Genomic DNA, 18,334 nt, shown 5'->3' with positions numbered 1-18,334 from the left:
GACTCATTATTTAAATTCTGTAACGGACACAACCAGGGATAAAATAGAGATGATGACGAGAACAAAGCCAAACCAATTGTGGGGTCCCCTAGGGATAAGAGTCAGAATAGCATTGTTGATTGTGCTCATTACACTTGGCACCTTGTTGGTTGGAAGGGGAGTACAATATCAAGTAAAACATGGAACCATTAGTTCACTCATAGAGAATGCCCACATCACTAACAAGACTCCAGCTGTGTTTCACAGACTTTCACTTATCCTCAGAGCCAAAAGATCAGCTGAGCAACAAGAGGAGGAGTTAGAAATACTCGTTCCCAAACAAGAGGCGGTTATAATCAAGATGATTCACCCCCCCTATATGCAGTTCTTGTATCAAATGATGAGATGGGTTTAAGTGATCGGGATATGTAAGTGATGGGGATTTACAGATTAGGGGAATCTCTAAATACACTGGATCCATGTTTTAGTCTGTACCAGAAACACCCCCTGTTAAGTTTATGAACAACCGACCGGTGACCTGAGTAGAATTATTGAAAATGATTACAGTTGAAACAGGCTACTAACCCAAAAGTACAGCTTTGTACGTACAAACTCTCTGAACAAAATTTCCTAGCAGACAGTGGCGACATTGCAGATATGTCCAGTCATCAAAGTTACTTATGTTCTAAATAACAGTGAGATTTAAAGTGATGGAGAACATATGGAGACGTTCCTTTATAGTGTGTGAAATATGTGGTGCTTGAAGCATCCAGGTATTTGAATTTATGGAAGAAAGTGGTTTCCTGAAAGAGTTAATTGGAGTAAACATGTTACAGTGGGTGAAAACAATGTTTAGGGATATGGTACAATTATTAGAAAACATAAACTGGGCTTAGATGACATTTAACATCAAAGAAAGATAGTATGGTTAGGAAAATGGAGTGGGAAAGATTGGATTTATTTTACCTCAGTGTTAGAATTAACTATAGATAATGCGTCCCGAGATCTCTCTCTCTCTATCTCTCCGCCTGTCAGAACGCTACGACCCCAACTTCCAAGCAGACAAAAGACCTCACCACGGAAGACTCCTCCTCCTCCATCGAACAGACAGAGAAGCAGAGCTGAACCAACAATGACAAGACTTTATCCAGAACCATCTCCACCTGAGGAATCCAGAACTACAGGTGACATAAAAGGCACACTCTCATCGGTCCCCCACAGGACATGAAGTTCCAAGCTGAGCCACAAGATTTGGACACAAGAGCAGAGTGTGGGACATGAGAGCAGAATATGCCCTCCATGCAACAAAGTAGAGACTGTAAACGAGGAGATGAAATGCAAAGCAGATGGGACACTGAAGAGAGTTACAGCGGAAGGATCCAAGAGCGGATGGACTGAGGAGAAGGTGGACGGAGAAGAAGACAGGACGGAGGAGTTGGCATGGTCCGGCAGAACGTGAGGGTCGTGGCTTGACAACCAGAGGGGGAGAGATGGAAAACGGGAGTGAGTGAGTTTACACATAAACACACTTATTCACCAACGAGAAATACGGAAAGAAAAAGATTTATTAGCCATGAATTAATCAATTGGTTAATTTATAAAGAAAGAAAGAGGAAACTATTAAATAACCCTAAAAACACACTGAGGGTAGAACATATTTTTCTATCTTTTCATCATATGAACAAATTATTCTTTAAGAGTTTTTTTTATTCATGTGTGAATTTGGGGAAGATTTTATTTGTTACAGTATAGACCTACAGTTTAAAGGGATGGTTTTAGTAACCACTCTATAAAAGCAGACAAATCTTTATTTGTATGGAAGATGTTAAAGGTAGAGCTAGTACCAAGCCAAAGATAGTATTCCAATCTAGAGTATTGATTTCTCCATTGTAGCATGGTTATTACCTCAGGAGGGAAGATTAAGGTGGAAATAACATTTGTTTTTTGTCCAAGATGTAGAGTTTTAAAAAGACACTGGGCAAAGAGAGATTGCACATTTTAATTTTAAAAAACTAATATAATTGGGAGTAATACATGCGGGGCCTTGGATCACTCATTGTGATTGTGCATATTTTACAACAAATATCGTTCAGGGAGAAGGGGTCGCTCGACCCACCCTGCAGATGTTTTAAATCTTACTTGCAGCTTCAGAGGGAGCGCACGGCACCAGAGTATGAGTTTTAAAAGACAAGCGCCACCAGCTCCTAAAGGTCATCCATTCAATCGGTGATGACCTGACATTTAGAGATGTTATTTAAAGGAGAAACATATCTGCCATAAGTGTAATTCCTGAATTGAACTACAAACCATTAATGAAATGACTTCTGTTTTGAAAATCCTTGTTAAAGGAAGAAGTAATTATCACATGCTCGGGCACCCAAGGTTCCACACACTGTTAAAGGGGTTAGCAAATGGTATGAAAGGAGGGAGGGTAAATTTCTCATGAGGAGATAATTACAAATGCTAGCAGAACAAGACGACCAACCCCCGTATTCAGATGTTGATGACAATGATGAGTTAGTTTAAATGATATGGATGTTCGGAGATGAAATTGATCAATGAATGTCCAGCTGATGTGATTCTTTACATTATGAAATCATGTGAAGAAGTGAGCAAAATAAAATGCTAAAATGGAGTGAATCCATTTCAATTTACTTTACACTATTCCAAGATAGTTTATTTTTATTTTTCAATTTACTTTACACTATTCCAAGATAGTTTATTTTTATTTTTCAATTTACTTTGCCAATCCAAGATATTTTATTTTATTCTTTATTACTTTATACTATTCTAATATGGTGGATCTCATGTTGTAAAAATCATTGCTATTCTAAAATGGTTTGTTTCTTTTCACTTTGTAAAAACAAGTGCCTTAACACTGAGCGTGGTATGAGAACGGTTTCTGTGAAAGGAGGGACGAAGAAATGTTCTGATACCAAGCCATTGCTGCTATTTTGAAGAATGATATTGAATGTAAACACTAGAAGTTATGCACAAGGGAAAACTTTTATGTTTGAACACAGACAAGAATTTATTTTGTATTTTTGTAAAGCCGGCTGTAAAACCATTCCATTTGATTGTATGTCTGTTAATATGAGATATGTAATATGCAAAGTTCAGATGAAGAACTCATTGATTTCAGTATTATACACACCTTTTAGGTGTGTAAGGAGGGACTGTTAGAAATTAAAATCAATGTTTTAATGGGGAAATGTAGTTTAAACATGCCGTCAGTTTTAATGCTCTTTTATACTGAAAAACCAGAAATTCTTGTGCACAAGCAGTTAAGCTTTTATTCTGAAAATCCTTCATCTACGGTTAGCATTTAGCATGTGGCTAATATAAGATTTCCTGAAGAGGTGAATTTAGTAGCGAAATGATATAGAGTGGTGCAAACCGAAGCCTACTGACTTAACACTACTATAGATGTCGAGATACTACCATGCTGAATATTAAATGAAGGTACAGTTTATTTGAATACATTATTGTTTACAGACGAGAGTAGCATGTGACAACATCCGGAATGACCGGAAACCAAACGAGCCGAGAAGTATTGTTTAGAGTATTGATTACAGCGTTTAGAATGTGTTAAATGAAAAGTGATGAAAGAGAATATGAGGAGAAACGGCGTGTTAAGCATATATTGAATGTGAAAAGAACCTATCCTCTGTTTAAATGCAATAACGGACATTGGAGACGAGGTGAGCCAGCTGGCGGGGAGGAGCCAGCAGAGGATATATAACAGCACCGGAGGAGAGATCCATTCTCTTCTCTTCCCTATCGAGGAGCGGATCACAGCTGTTTGTCTGACTGAACAATATCATGCTTGTGACCAACCCGCGCCTTTTTTAATTAAAGTACCCAATTGAACTTTCACAGAGACTCCATTTAGTCTCCTTTTAAAGCTTCTCTCCTGGACGGGAGAATAACGAACACAGTTAACACATGCACAACATGTATATTACCTATGATATTACCTGATATGTCTGATCCAGCGACTCCTGGTCCTTTCATCAGACGGGAAGCGATAGAACGAGCAAGTGGTATGATCACTTTTGTGATTACAACATGGTACAAAGCACACAGGCATCTTGTAAAAGTGAATTTATTTGAGCAATCTCTTATATTTATTGGAGGGAATAAATCAGTTATGAAATCTTCTTCTTCGCTTTAATTACGAGTCGCAACCACTTGGAGCATTATCGCCTGTGACATCACATACGCGACCCAGAATGGGATTTGGGATTTGTAGTCTTTGTAGTCGCGTATTAATCTTATATTTCAACAGTTTTACGACAAAATGTGACTTTTTTGACATGGCAATTATTGTTTAAGATTGAAAAACATCATATGTGTAGTTCGTGGCACAATTCAAACGGGATCAAAAGATACGTTTTCTCTCTCCATTGAATTCAATGTATAATTTTTCGCTTCCGGGGTCCCATGGACCGGAAGTAGATGGGCGTGACTTCGCCTCTCAATAGGCTAGTTGCACAAGATGGCGTCTATCAACTTCCGGCGGCTGGGTGTGAGCCCGAGTACTTCCGGTCTTCGCCATCACTCACTGTACGGAGGCTCAGTCATTGGTAAAGAGTTGCGTGAATTTCATTCAAGGCAAGACAACTTTATTTACTTAACACATACAGAGGGTAAATTCAAAGTAGTACATTCACTGACATGGATATGGCGCCACCTTGTGTCATGTTTACAAAGAAGATTATAGAGAGCCGCAGTGACGCGTCGTAAAACCCGGAAGTAAGTTAGCATTTTTAGCACTTCCGGTTCCTTCCTCAAAAAGCAATGCATTTTTTCCATAGGGTTTTGGAAAATTGCTCGAAATAAGGTCTGTGGTTGACACAAACTTAAGAGGTAATTGACGTTTTGTTCTACGACATTAAATACATCAGCAGTGACCCCACTGGGGATTTTTGAAGAGTTTACGTGTCTGAAAAACGATGGTTGTTACCGAGTGGCTGAATAGGACTACAGAAATTGTCGAGGCCGTTGTATGTCATTACGCCGAACACGTAAACACTCCCGCTAAGTTTGTTTTCCCCTGTGTTCTGCTTGAAAGCAAGTACATGCATATCTTTAGTATCTGTATATCTATATCTGACCATTAGAATCTGTATTTTTGAAATTGTCTTTTTTAACACCGTAGTTTTACAAATTATAGAACAATTAATTACCAGCGTTTTCCAATTTTACTCGGCAGTTCGTTTCGTTAGCTACCGTTAGCCAAAGCTAGCGCTACTAGTTAGCTACGCAATGGTTTGTTGCTTTGCTCCGGGTTGCAGCCACAGGTCTTCGCATGGAACGTGCTCGTTCTATCGTTTCCCGGCCAATGTTTTCCAAAGGAGAGTCTGGATTCGTGCCATGAGGTAAGCTGATGTTACATTTTTGTCCATGTCACGGTGAAATGTAAATGATGGGTAGTGACTGTATCGCCGTTTTAAAGATGGCGCTGCTGAAAAGACCGCAACATAAGTAAAGATAATGAATACATCCTATTAAAACCTGTGTGGCTTATATGATAAGTCTAATTAGTACAAGCAGCATAACGTTTCACCATGTAACTAAAGATTGTAGTCAGGGAAATCAGTTTGACATATTGAACTAATAACAAATCACCTCTGGCTGGCAGAGAACTCTGCTCCATAGCTTCTCTTGGACGTAAAATCACATGTACATTTTACATTTATATTCAATTTAATATCCCATCCCTCACATACTTTTGTATATATAATAACTTATATTTTCTTTTTCTTTTTATGCTGCTGCAACACAAACATTTCCCAAATTGGGATCAATAAAACAATATATTATCTTAATTAAGAAATATAACTATTATAATTAGTGTAGCAGCTGACACATATTTTCAGTATGGATTAATCTCCCATTTATTTTTTTTAGTTCAATTTTGATCTATAAAAATGTCAAAATAGTGAAAATGTTCACGAGACTTCAAAGTGCAAGGTTATATATTTAGGTGTTTTGCTTTAGCCTATGTACTGTATGTCTTAATGCTCTTATATGTGACGGTGTGACTTCCATGAAACTAATATTTTATATCTTCCCAACAGACGAGCTGACAGGAAGCCCAATGCCTGTTCCCGCATCTGCAGCTGTCATTTTCTTTTACAAAAGAGAAAAAGGCCTGTTTCATTTGAAGCACAGAATGTAGAAGAGCATTCCTACTGTCTGAGAGGGGTAATTGATGGAATGGAGGAAGAAGCTGCGTGTCTAATGACTGAGGAGGAAGCAGGTCCATCAACACAGGCGGCTGCTAATGAAGATCCTCAACCACTATCTGAGAATGCCGAGGAGCAAGCAACCACGGTAGAAGATAAACTTCAATCTCAGCAAAGACACATAATGCAGCTAGAGATCCAGCTAGAGGAGTCCAAGGCAAAGCAGAGTTACTGCCGTGACAAGTATTCTGCCTCTCAGCTGAGTGAAAAGGTTCTTCGGATGGAGACAGGATTGCCAGATAGAGACACATTCAGTGTTGTGTGTGAGTATGTTGCTCGTTTTGAGGGTTCCATTACATACCCAGAAGGTTGGTTCCCCAAAGCATTGAGTCTTGAAGACCAAGTTTTCATGACCCTCATGAAACTGCGTCACAATTACACACACCTTCATCTGGCTGCACTCTTTCACTGTGGTGAAAGTACTGTCAGAAATGTGATTGTAACATTTATAGAGGTTCTCCACAAATTACTTTTTAAGGACATAATGAGTACTGTTCCCAGCCGGGAGAAAAATAAAACCAGCTTGCCTTCTTCATTTCGGCACATCCAAAACTGCAGAATGATAGTGGATTGTACGGACATCAAAATTGCTATCCCCAAGCAAATGGATATCCAGAAAGAGACCTACTCTGCTTACCGCGGCATGCACTCCTTCAAACTACTGCTCGGGGTAGCACCAAATGCTGTGATCACATACTGCAGCAAACTATACCCAGGATCAACAAGTGACAAAGAGATAGTACGGGATTCGGGTGTTCTTCAGCAATTCAAACCTGGAGATCTGATATTGGCTGACAAGGGATTCTTAATCCAGAACATTCTTCCTGAAGGAGTCACTGTCAACATTCCCCCATTCCTCTGTCATGGCCAACTGCGAAGCGAAGCACAGGCTACAAAGCTTATCGCACAAAATAGGATTCACGTCGAGAGAGCAAATGCTCGTTTGAAAGAATTTAGGATCCTAAAGTTCATTCCATCTCACCTGAGGCCCTTCGCAGATAAACTGGTGCAGGTATGTTGCGCACTAGTGAACTTCCAACGTCCTCTCATAAAAGAGGTGGGAAAAAAATAGTGTCTTTTCACATGTAAACACATATGTTTCATACACATCTTTTCAAATCTGTAAGCCCCCCTCCCCGCCTCTCAATCAACTTCCTCTTGACTGACTTTTCTGTTTATTTTATTTTACTATATATATTTTTTTTGCCTGTCCTTGTTTGTCTGCCCTCCCTCATACTGTAAAGCGTCTTTGAGTTGTAGAAAAGCGCTATATAAATCAAATGTATTATTATTATACTTTGTTTTACATTTTGAGTTCATCATTACACTCAAACTGTCTTTTCATTGGGCGCATTTTATTTATTTTATTTGGATTCTGCTTTTTAATCAATCCAGAAACATTTTTCATACTTTGTTTTACATTTTGAGTTCATCATTAAACTCAAACAATGTCTTTAAACTGGGTGCATTGTATTTCTTTTATTTAGGTTCTGTTTAATACACATATTAATTTGACTCAGATGTGCTGATAATATCTGCAAATATAAATCTTTAAACTGTCTTTTTACCTTGAAAAGTCTGGCCTCTCGGGGTAGGCTCATGTTTGTTTTTCTGTCTTTCTCTATCAAAAACGTTACTCCAAAAAATGGTTTGTGATTTGGGATTCAGAGGCAGGCTTGAATCAAGAAACCACAATAGTTTTCTGCATGGACTGCCTTTTTTTATTAAGAAATATTATTTTGTAAATATGTTATTCTCTGTAGTCAGAAACCTAACACTCTAACAACCACAACATTGCAAAGGTGAGTAAATTACATTTAAAAACTATTCACAATTTCTTAAAATTACTATATTTGAAAATGATAGATTTATGATCTTTTTCATCGAACATATGAACGACTCAAACAAGGATCGCAGCAGCTACAAGAAAGATCTTCAAAGGGGAACCATAACATCCTGAAGCTGAGTTTTCTCTAAAAGATTTTTTTAAATTTGAACAGCAGTGCTCTCTGAACTCAGAACAAGTAAATTAATATGCCTTTTTGTTTTTCTGTCTTTTTCAGAAAATAACCACAACAGTGACAAAGGTGATTATTCCGGCAGTGCCAGCTTTGGAAGCATGTGGGCCTTGAAAAAGTCCTCAAGAGCCAACAGGTTAGGCTGCCAATTGTCATCTCGGGCTATCGGAATGATGACACTGTCTTTCGTAGTCCAGACCACAAAGTAGCAAGTCTCTCTTGCAGTGAGGTGAAGCTGACCTTGCACTTGGTGCCAGTAAGGATGTTCCTCACGCAGGCTGAATGTTTCTCCTTCCTTACTGACACAGAAGCTTTTGATTTGCAATGCTTCACTAATTGTCATTTCCCTGGCTCTGTAGGGACACTTTACCTCCAGCACAGCGGAAGACCCTACCAGACCATCTGGAGATGCCCCCAACACTCCTGATTGGGAGAGCCACAAACCTGACTCATGGACCTGTATCTAGGTTGCAGTGGTGAATGCCCTGACGCCCTCACATTCATTCATAGTCCCCCACTGTACAGACAAAACACCATCAAGGGCCTGTTGTTGCCCTAGCACCCTGGCAATAAGGGAAGCAGTCACACGCTTTGACCTCAGGACAGCTCCAAAGTTGCTGGCAGTCAACCTTCCTTTCCTGAACAAATGCCAGTTTGGGTTGGTTCGCTGACCAGTGGTAGCCACCTGAATTGCCCTATGTTGCTCTTCAGACAATGCCATGCTTGCCACAATTGCCTCAGGTCCCTGATGCCCAACAGATTTGAGAATTTCAGGAACAGTAAGTTTTTCCAAGCTGTAGTGTTCCTCTTCTGGCTCGGGGGAGAGAAGCCAAGAAATTCCCGAGAACCCGCCCCCGAGTCTGTCCCTCAGCCAGTCACGATCTTCGGAGGTGGGCTCTCTTGTCAGCGGGTTGAATGAGTTATTGGTTGGAGGAAATAGCTCCTCCACTGAATGTGTACGTTTAGCTGCCTTTGGTTTCTTCCACTGACAGGGGGTGTCAGTGCAGCTGAAATTGTGGATGGCAAAGATGGATAATGCAGCCGCATGACTGCATTTCCATTCTCTATGTGGGCATTCACATTTTGTGGAGAGAATTCCCTCTTCTCCTGTAGATACCTGTGGTGGTGGGATTGTTTTATTATTTAAAATATATTTACATTTGTAATGCCTTCCCAATTATCCCTTTAATTGTTTATAGCCTACTGTATGTTTATTTCATGGATATTTCTATGTTTTCTGGTGTGTAATATTTGTAATAAAGATTTCATGTGACATATAAAATGGATTTGTTGATGGGAATTAATGTGAATAAATTAACTCTAGCTTAATGGTACTCTCGCTATCACTACTCACCGACACTCTATAAACCTTGTCCCTCATGCTAGCTCTGACAACACCGGTAAGCACACCTTCATCTAGGCTGCACTGTTGTACGTGTCCTGACTTGTAGTGGTTCTCTCCTCTATCTACACTCTTCTTGTCATCTTTGTAAAATGATATCAGACTGGTAATTGACACAGCCATGACTTCTAGTGAAATTCAGTGTGGCTCAAATGAAAAGCTTTGTAAAAATATGCAAGTGCGCGAAAGTCAGTTGAAACGATCTTAAGTTGGCGTGACGTTGAAGTCGTGCGACCCTGCTGCTGTACTGGCTTGTAGTTAGTTTATAGCATAACGTTAGCATTTTGCTTCTGCCGACTAGATTTATTATTTAAAAATTATAAAAGTAGGGTTGACATGTGGATATTATCCGGCTGAACAAAACGTGATCCATCTCTTAAATATGTGTCAACCACAGATCTTATTTCGAGCTATTTTCCAAAATCCTATGGAGAAATTGCATTGCGTTTTAGACGAAGGAACCGGAAGGAGTTTACTTCCGGGTTTAAGGACGCGTCACTGCGGCTCTCTATTGGCATTAGGTCTGGCCAGGCTTGCCCATGCTTTTACCAGCGGTCCGTTCTGGTAGTTGACTAGGAAGCAAACCACATTGAAGAGCTCCTCAATGCTTCCACACACAGACAGTGGTATGGCTTTGTCAAATAGTTTGTTCTCTTTGACTCTTCTGATGCCCCTCTCCACATGGACCCTAAGCCTGGGCAGCAATTAGTGATGGGAATTATTGCTCTTTGAAGGGAAAATAAGCGAAATAATCACCAGGATAATGATTGACTGTATTGCCAGACCTAATGTCAATAATCTTCTTTGTAAACATGACACAAGGTGGCACCATATCCATGTCAGTGAATGTACTACTTTGAATTTACCCTCTGTATGTGTTAAGTCAATAAAGTTGTCTTGCCTTGAATGAAATTCACGCAACTCTTTATATTAGATACTGTGTTTTTAAGTGTCGATGGAGATTATTTGTTGACCCTGCTTTAAAGGATAGTTTGCCTTTAAAAATGGTGCGCTTTATCACTGCCTGGGTTTTGGTTGAAGTGCATCCAAATGCTACTGCGTTTGGCTCATTTTCCATTTTCAAAAGAATCGGCTAATGAATATAACTAATATATATATATATTATATATAACTAATGAATTATAACCTCAAAACAAATGCACACAAAAATAACATAGGACAATACATAATATAATAAATCCACAATATGATAACATATGATGTAGTGTGGTACCAGAGGTTGCGCTAGACTTTTTTGCTGTCTGTCATTTTGACGGACAGGATCATAACATTTCCGTCAAAATCCATTATTACCCGTGGGTTTGTACACAACTGACGGGGGGAAGAGCACGCTGGTGAATTGTCAACGGGGGGGTGGGGGTGGGGGGTATGGAAAGCCAAAAGTGCCATAATACGGGGGTGAAAAAACGCGCGAACATACGGGGAGGTCCGTTTTTTCGCGCGAAAAAACGCGCGAACATACGGGGAGGTCCGTTTTTTCGCGCGAAAAAACGGGCCAATATACGTGCGAATGTTCGCGCGGTTTTTTATATGATAATGAGCCCCTCCTTCTGATTTCCTTAGCCAATAAGTTCAAAGTGTCTGTAACCAATCAGTGAAGGGTAAAGCCAGACCAAAACAATCTGTAGATGAAAAGTTCCTGACATGGTGAGGCTGTGCTGTAAATTGTGCATTATTCCAGATTCAGGGGACTAAGTATTAATTTGCCTTTGAATATAATAAATATATCAATCAATATATCAATATAACCTGCCTTCATTGTTTTTTTAAATAAAATGGCATTACCCTTTTCCTTAAACCTCTGGAGTGTGAAGTGAAGGTATTTTCTCAATTTTTAGATGTCTCCTTAAATCCACTTTTAAATGTACTTCTTATAACATGGCATGGTGTTACATGTCAAAATGTTCAGTAGTCTCTGGTGTTGCTAGAAATGCAAATTCACTCACCTTAGAGCACTGTCTTACGAGAAACCTAGCTTAGAAATCCGATTTTTGGAAAACTTCAAAACTGTTGTGAAACACATATGTACTCATGTCATCCATTTTTTTTGGTGTTTCAGATTTTGTTCACCAAAGTCTTTGGTTCACAAAAGTAGTGAAATATATCAATTACACTATAAGCCTATATAAATGTGTTGTTCATGTCTAAAATGAAAATGTGTAAATTATAATTTAGAGTAAAATATTTCCATCCCTCTACTTTCACCACAGAAAAGTTACATCAGGACTGAATAATGACTTCATATGCCATACCAAGGTTTATGTGATGTGTACAAATACAAATTCAGCATTTCAACTTTATTTTTCAACCAACTATTTATGTTAACATATGAAACTGTAAAATCTCAATATTTCCAATATCAGAACTTTTTCAACCAACTATTCATTATAAATGTAAAGACAGGGGGTCTTTGTCCATGGTCTTTGTCTGTCTTCCAAGACAGTGGGTCTGGCTGCTGTGTAGGTGGGGGTGATGGTGCATGGGCTGCTGGTGGCTGTGTGGGAGGGAGGTAGGTGTGATTGTCCCGGGTTGATGCTGGTGGCTGGATTGGAGGTACGTCTGCTAGGCGAGACTTATTTGCTGGCTGGGTTGATCGCGATGGCTGTGGTGGAGGCCTTTGTACCGAGGTGTATCTTAATCTTGTGGCAGGGACAGATGGAGGCCGCTGTAGTGATGCTGGTCCTTTGGTCCTCGGTGGTGATGGCTCTGGTGAAGGCCCTTGAGCAACGGTAGATCTTGACCTTGGTGCAGGCACAGATGGAGGTTCTTTCTCCTAGGCCCAGGCAGCTGTGAAATCTGAAAGAAATATAGGACAATAATTACTACTAAGTTCATTCAAATAAAGTTCAAGTGGAATGTTTCTAAAGCACAAATAACAATGCACAACTAAAAATAAAATGGAGAGGCGGGACAGGAGTCTCTCTCTTACACAGGTATTTTCCAGTTATTTCCCATTCAATATAAAGTCACAGACACAAATATAACTACATCTATAGGTGTGTATGTGTGGGACGAATACAAGTTGATGTTATTCATCTACACATGTTATCTCACTTTTACACACAGAAATCACTTTTACACAGAGTAAACGTTTACTAACGGAGAGTCTATTTTGTCACAAGAGAAAGTTCATGACTATCGATAAGAATACAAACAATACCTATGTGGGATTCACCATCAAAAAGTTTGTTTTCTTTTATCCTCCTAATGACACGCTCTACATGAACCCTCAGTCTGGCAATGGCCTGTGTCTCCCTCACCTCATAGGCTGGCATTTGCTTCTGCTTTGACAGAAAAGGTGGGCAGTACACCTTGCATTTGCAGCAATCGCTGATCAGGAAGCTCTTATCTACCATCACTGCTATGTTTTCAGTCAACAACGCAGCTATTCCAGATTGTTTGAAAATCTCCTTGTCGCTGACAGAACCACCATACAGACTGGAAACAAATGTCACTGCGCCATGTGGGGCTATGCCAACCAGGGCTTTCATGGTGCAGTGAGATTTCTATGTAGAATACATTTCACTTTGGAGGAGGAGTGAGGATGGTGTTTGACACCTCAGCTCTGTGCAATCCAGGATCACCTGTGTGTCTGGGAAATCTTTGAATGCCTCTGGGAGGTGGGCTTGAACTTCTGCAGGTGTAAGCCAGATGCACTGTGACCCCAATAAAGTTGTAAGAAAACTTGTCCATGTTGCAATGATGCGGCTCACAGTGGACTGGTGTACGTTGAAGCGGTTTGCAAGGTCCCTCTCTTTCAAACCCACCGACAGGAAGCATAGAAAAAGGAAGAACTCGTCAATTGGCTGAAGCAGCTGTCTCTGGAAGATAAAAACAAAAAAAGGTTACTATATTAATGTCATGAGTGTAGCACACTATGGGAAAAACATTAAGTTGTTTTAGTTCTCTGATGTATTCAAAAAGGATTGAGTACTTTAGCCTTTTAGCCTACACAAAAGCAATGAAATGTCGGAGAGACATTTTCCCTTCAGTTTGTGTTTAGATTGTGTGTTAAAAGAAACGTAACCTACCGTTGATGGACGTGCGTGTGTAACCACTTCTTCATTACTCTTGGCAGTTGATATCGCTCTAGTAACACAAACCATTTAATGAATTGAAGGCTCAATTAAAAACCAGAAGGCCATCAGGTGGTTATAGCTCGGGAATCTGTACACAAAAGACACATGTCAGTCATTAATTGACAGTAAATACAATCGTGTTAACTGTAACACATGGGCTAATGCTTTCCTCTTGTTTGCTATAATACATTACAATTCAAATAGACTGAGTAAGAAGGCACTAGGTGCAGGTATAGTAATCTACAGCAGTAAAATGTAGCAACTACATTAGCAGCAGTAATAATAATCTAAAACATACAGGGAACATTTTACACACAATGACTACGTTTACTCTTCATTCTTACGTGTGCAACTGGGGGAAACGCAGTGGATATTGACATACTTTTACTTTGGTAAGGTTTTGAAGATTTCCACTTGTAGTAAAATATTATCAGTATGTTGTTAGTATTAATATGTTTTACTCCACCACATTTAGTTAACCTTCATAGTTTCTAGTTACTTTTTATATATGAAAACACAGGATTTATGATTCTACATGTTCAGTTCAGGAGTATTTTAAAACCATAGTATTTGTACTTATACTTCAGTTAAGTTGAGTACTTATTCCAACACTGCATGCATATAGTCAGCGGTCACACGGCAGGTAAACAGGATTCTTTATAAGCTAACCCATCTCAAAAACTTGGATAGAATTTAGCCAAAACATTACCTTGTATAGAATCGGATGTTGTCGTCGGAGCCAGCAAACCTCTGTTAGCAAAACTCTCGCTGGACTCTTAACTCCTGCAGTTGCTTCTGCAGATCCTCCACTGTTTTGGAGTTGTCTTCTGCAGCTTGAGAGGACATGTCCAGTGAAGCTGCTTCTGGGTCTATCCGCCTCATGCTGTCCCGCACTCTGCGTCTCTGTATCCACATCTGCTGGGCCTGCAGCTGTGCCCTGACAGATTCAGGGCCAATCTGGTTATTCCCAGCCACTATCTCCTTGATGAGGTCGTCTAGTGTAGCATCTGAGATGGTGGAGTATGTCCCAGAGCGCAGCATGTGGAACTGCCTGAAAAATAAACATGTTTTAAATATATGAGACCTACGGTATTCAGATTTACTTTACAACATGCATAGTGTAACATGGCTACAACCCCTCCTTGGGATGTTTACAATAAATTGAGACAAGATGGCACTTCCAATGTTGAAGACATTGCTACATACCTCAATCGCCGTCTCACTGTGCGCAGAGATACTTTTAATATCTGTGCCATCTTTGTTGCTGTAAAACCACAGCTCCTCAAAAAAGAGAGTTGCTCTCTGGAAATGCTGAATTGTGGGGGACCTCGACCACCCAACAAAATGAGTGGGGCGTGGTAGCCAGAATGACCTGCAACAACAGCAAAACATTAGATTACATTTATTGTCATTGTTGTAAAAGCAACGCATTTATGCCGTTGTGCCAGAAACGCACACAATGCGTCTATTTTATTGTCATTGCCCAGCCTAAAGATACTTTAAAAAAAAATGAAATGCAGTTTGGCATTAAACCAGTGGACATGCAATACACTATAGTTGTAGTATACAGTAAGAACAAAAGCATAAATGTGTATGGGCATAGAGATACATAGTTGCAGTCTGTGTCTTCCAACCCTGAAGACAGAGACTCCCCCTCTGGCACCCTTTCAATGTCCTCATTCACACGTTTGATGATACGTGGTGTACTACAGATGGCCAGACTGCCCTCGACGGGGGAGGGGGAATAGCGTCTCCTCTACTGTGGCAGGATATAAAGGTGGAATTTGGAGTACAGTTTTAAGTGGACAACTCGAGACTCAGAGCGTCTCACCAGAATGTTTTAATTAATAGCTGGCAACTACAGATTAAAAAAGGTGTTTATATTGGTATTACCCATATTTAAAACAAATAATTACTTTAAAATGTATTGGCCTGTTGGACACTTAGTACTCAACAATACTAGCACTGGTTTATCAACGAAAGCCTATGCTAAAGTGAACAATTATCACATCGACCTACCTTGTTGTGCGGGTGTGGTAGGCCAAGATCTCCGGACTTCAAGTATATATTCCCGAAGGTCCTGAAGTAAAAGATCAGCTGTAGGGACGTTAATTAGCCTGCCCCGTGACCACTCGAGGCTCCTTTCCATGGTTTCTAACCTGCCAGTAAACGGTTTGGTGAAATAGGGGAGAAGACAGAATTTGTAAGTGTGAAAGATCTCACACAACCTCAGTTTACGTTACATGCAAAAACAAACTACATTCCTTTGTGTTGGTAGTAGCGATAGGCTTGGCCCTTACCTCGTTACTGTGGATTGTAACACGGCATGACCGGCATCATCTGTTTGGAGAAGTCTTGTGCAGTCATTTATTGTCCTTTTGCAACGCAAGATGAAGTTTCTCGTGGACATTTTTCCGGCTGCTGCTACTGCTGCTGCATGCTTATAGAGAGGCGAAGTCCCTCCCTTTCCGGTTGAGCTCCATGGGACCTTATTTCGGAAAAGGTATGTATTGAAGTCAATGGAGAGAGAAAGATTATCTTTCGATCCCGTTTGAATTGAACCACAAATTACACATATGATTTTTGTCAATTTAAAAGATAATTTTGCAAGTCAAAAAAATTGAAATGTGTCGTAAAACTGTGAAGTAACACTTTTTTTTTGCCTGAAACCAGTCAATGACCTACATCTCCCGTCGCGCACCACACACCAAGACGGCCGTCACGTTGGCACATTTCACTTCTTTCTAGTTGCGTATTTTTCATAGTCTTATATTTCAACAGTTTTACGACAAACTGAGTTTTTTGACATGGAAGTGATTGTTTAAGATGACAAACATCATAAGTGTAATTCGTGGCACAATTCAAACGGGATCAAAAGATAAGTTTTCTCTCAAGATATATTGCCTGATCTTTTCCCTAACAGCCCTGATACCGAAAATTCATGGTATTTTTCTTTCTTCAGTGTCTGGAAAAGCACAATTATGTTGTTTTTCCGGTTTTGTAGACAACGAAAAAAGTAAACAATCCTTCCTTTCTAAAACAGAACAAAGAACACAAAAATGATGCAATGTGCAATTGCAATTGCACTGAAGAGAAACATTCGAATTCAATTTTTTTTATTTTTATAAATTAATACATCTGAGGCTGATCAATTCCCATTTATTTGAAACATGAACGCAGGCGACAGGCTACCACCTTAAACAACTGGAGAACAGACAGCTGTTGCCAAGCAGTTGGGACAATTAAGGTGAAGCAGACCTTGGAATACTTTGCATTTATACAAAGATTGTAAGTGAATGAAAAGAGATAACACAAAAAAACGTTTCCTTTCCGAGACTCGAGCCCGGCCCTCCCGGATATTAGACCCTTTGACCGTTAGTCTACAAGCAGATAGTGGATAGATTTAGTTTGAAAGATATAACTGGAGTCCACCCACGCAGCGTCGAAGTGCGCATATTTTAGATATTTAATCATATATTTTCGAATATAAGGGGTAGAAATATGATTCAGATAACCGCATAAATATGTGGGCACATTTTCAATGTATATTGTCTTGTATAAATTAAGTTATACTCTCGAAGGCATGTTTATGTTAAATATTGTATATCATTACAAACAGCAGAGGGCAGTATAGGACACGGAAAGGCCTCAGTGGGCATGCCGTAAAAGGGAATGTGTTGCTGAGCGCATGCCGTAAAGTAAGTGTTGTTATTATGTGTCTGCCGCAGACTTGGCATTCTGGCTGGAACGGCAACAACGTTCCCTCTGCTTCATTCATTTCTCCTGTTCAACAGGTTAGTAGTGTGTACAAAGATTATGTCATATTTCGATCTAAGAAGTGTGTTTGAAACTGTTCTTTATGTGTAGTTTAATGTCATTCTGTCAGCTAGTTCGGCTCCACTACAGTGGCTAATGGCGTCCGCTAGCTTCTTTGTTCTTCTATGTTACTAGGTGTATGACTCCCGTGCAGTAGTTTGGCTTACATTTCAAGTGTATTCTGCTTGTATAAATATGTGAAATGCTGGTCTGAGTTCATAATTGTTCATATTATTGAAATTCTAATAGCGCGCTAATGCTATGCTAATATTGTGCCTGTCAGTGTACAACAGAGCCAGGTTAAAGTGAGTACAGTCAACCGGGTTGTGTGTGTTATCACTGTATTATATACTGGAAATGAAGAAGGCTTTAATCCTTCATAAAAGTCATAATATGGCATGTGGATTTATTTCCATTTTTGATTAGAGAAAAATACGTCATACAGTTATTTTGATTTGCTAAATGTAAAGGTATGTTTTTTTTCCTTCAGATTTCACAGCTGCCTGGGCCTAGTGGCCCAGAGGCGGCGTTTATCCAGCAGCCAGAACTTTCATCTGTGCCGGCCCCCAGGTCAAAATCTACCGTGGCTCAAAGACCTCCACCACAGCCATCACCACCAATGACCAGAGGACCAGCATCCCTACAGCGGCCTCCACCTCCATCTGTGCCTGCCACAAGATTAAGATACACCTCGGTACAAAGGCGTCCACCACAGCCATCACCACCAAGGACCCGAGGACCAGAGGACCAGCATCCCTACAGCGGCCT

At 40.0% G+C, this 18,334-nt stretch overlaps 1 protein-coding gene across 4 annotated transcripts; it reads right to left on the bottom strand.

The window, feature by feature from the left end:
• Positions 1-11,953: 11,953 nt before the first annotated feature.
• On the bottom strand, positions 11,954-16,843 carry LOC307039989 (uncharacterized protein). 4 transcript variants are annotated; one of them, XM_079682483.1, is made up of 7 exons: positions 16,051-16,843; positions 15,770-15,909; positions 14,957-15,122; positions 14,460-14,801; positions 13,703-13,838; positions 13,256-13,492; positions 11,954-12,467 (listed from the first exon to the last, which is right to left on the bottom strand). In XM_079682483.1, exons 1-4 carry the CDS (start codon positions 16,158-16,160, stop codon positions 14,504-14,506), a joined length of 714 nt encoding a protein of 237 aa, XP_079538609.1. In that variant the 5' UTR covers positions 16,161-16,843; the 3' UTR covers positions 11,954-12,467; positions 13,256-13,492; positions 13,703-13,838; positions 14,460-14,503. The 4 variants fall into 4 exon arrangements, with proteins under 4 accessions (XP_079538609.1, XP_079538611.1, XP_079538608.1 ...); XM_079682485.1 differs by having other exon boundaries at positions 13,385-13,492; XM_079682482.1 differs by having other exon boundaries at positions 13,256-13,838.
• Between the last annotated feature and the right edge of the window lie 1,491 nt (positions 16,844-18,334).

The sequence above is a fragment of the Notothenia rossii genome (genome assembly GCF_949606895.1).
Source record: "Notothenia rossii genome assembly, chromosome: 5".
Taxonomy (NCBI): Eukaryota; Metazoa; Chordata; class Actinopteri; order Perciformes; family Nototheniidae; genus Notothenia; species Notothenia rossii.
This window is presented reverse-complemented; position numbering and strand designations above follow the sequence as displayed.

Coding starts and splice junctions, on each gene's coding strand:
- LOC307039989 (XM_079682482.1), bottom strand. CDS start 16,160: ATGTCCACGAGAAACTTCATCTTGCGTTGCAAAAGGACAATAAATGAC. Junction 15,123..15,769: donor TACCACACCCGCACAACAAG/GTAGGTCGATGT, acceptor CTGTTGTTGCAG/GTCATTCTGGCTACCACGCC. Junction 14,802..14,956: donor ACAGTGAGACGGCGATTGAG/GTATGTAGCAAT, acceptor TTTATTTTTCAG/GCAGTTCCACATGCTGCGCT.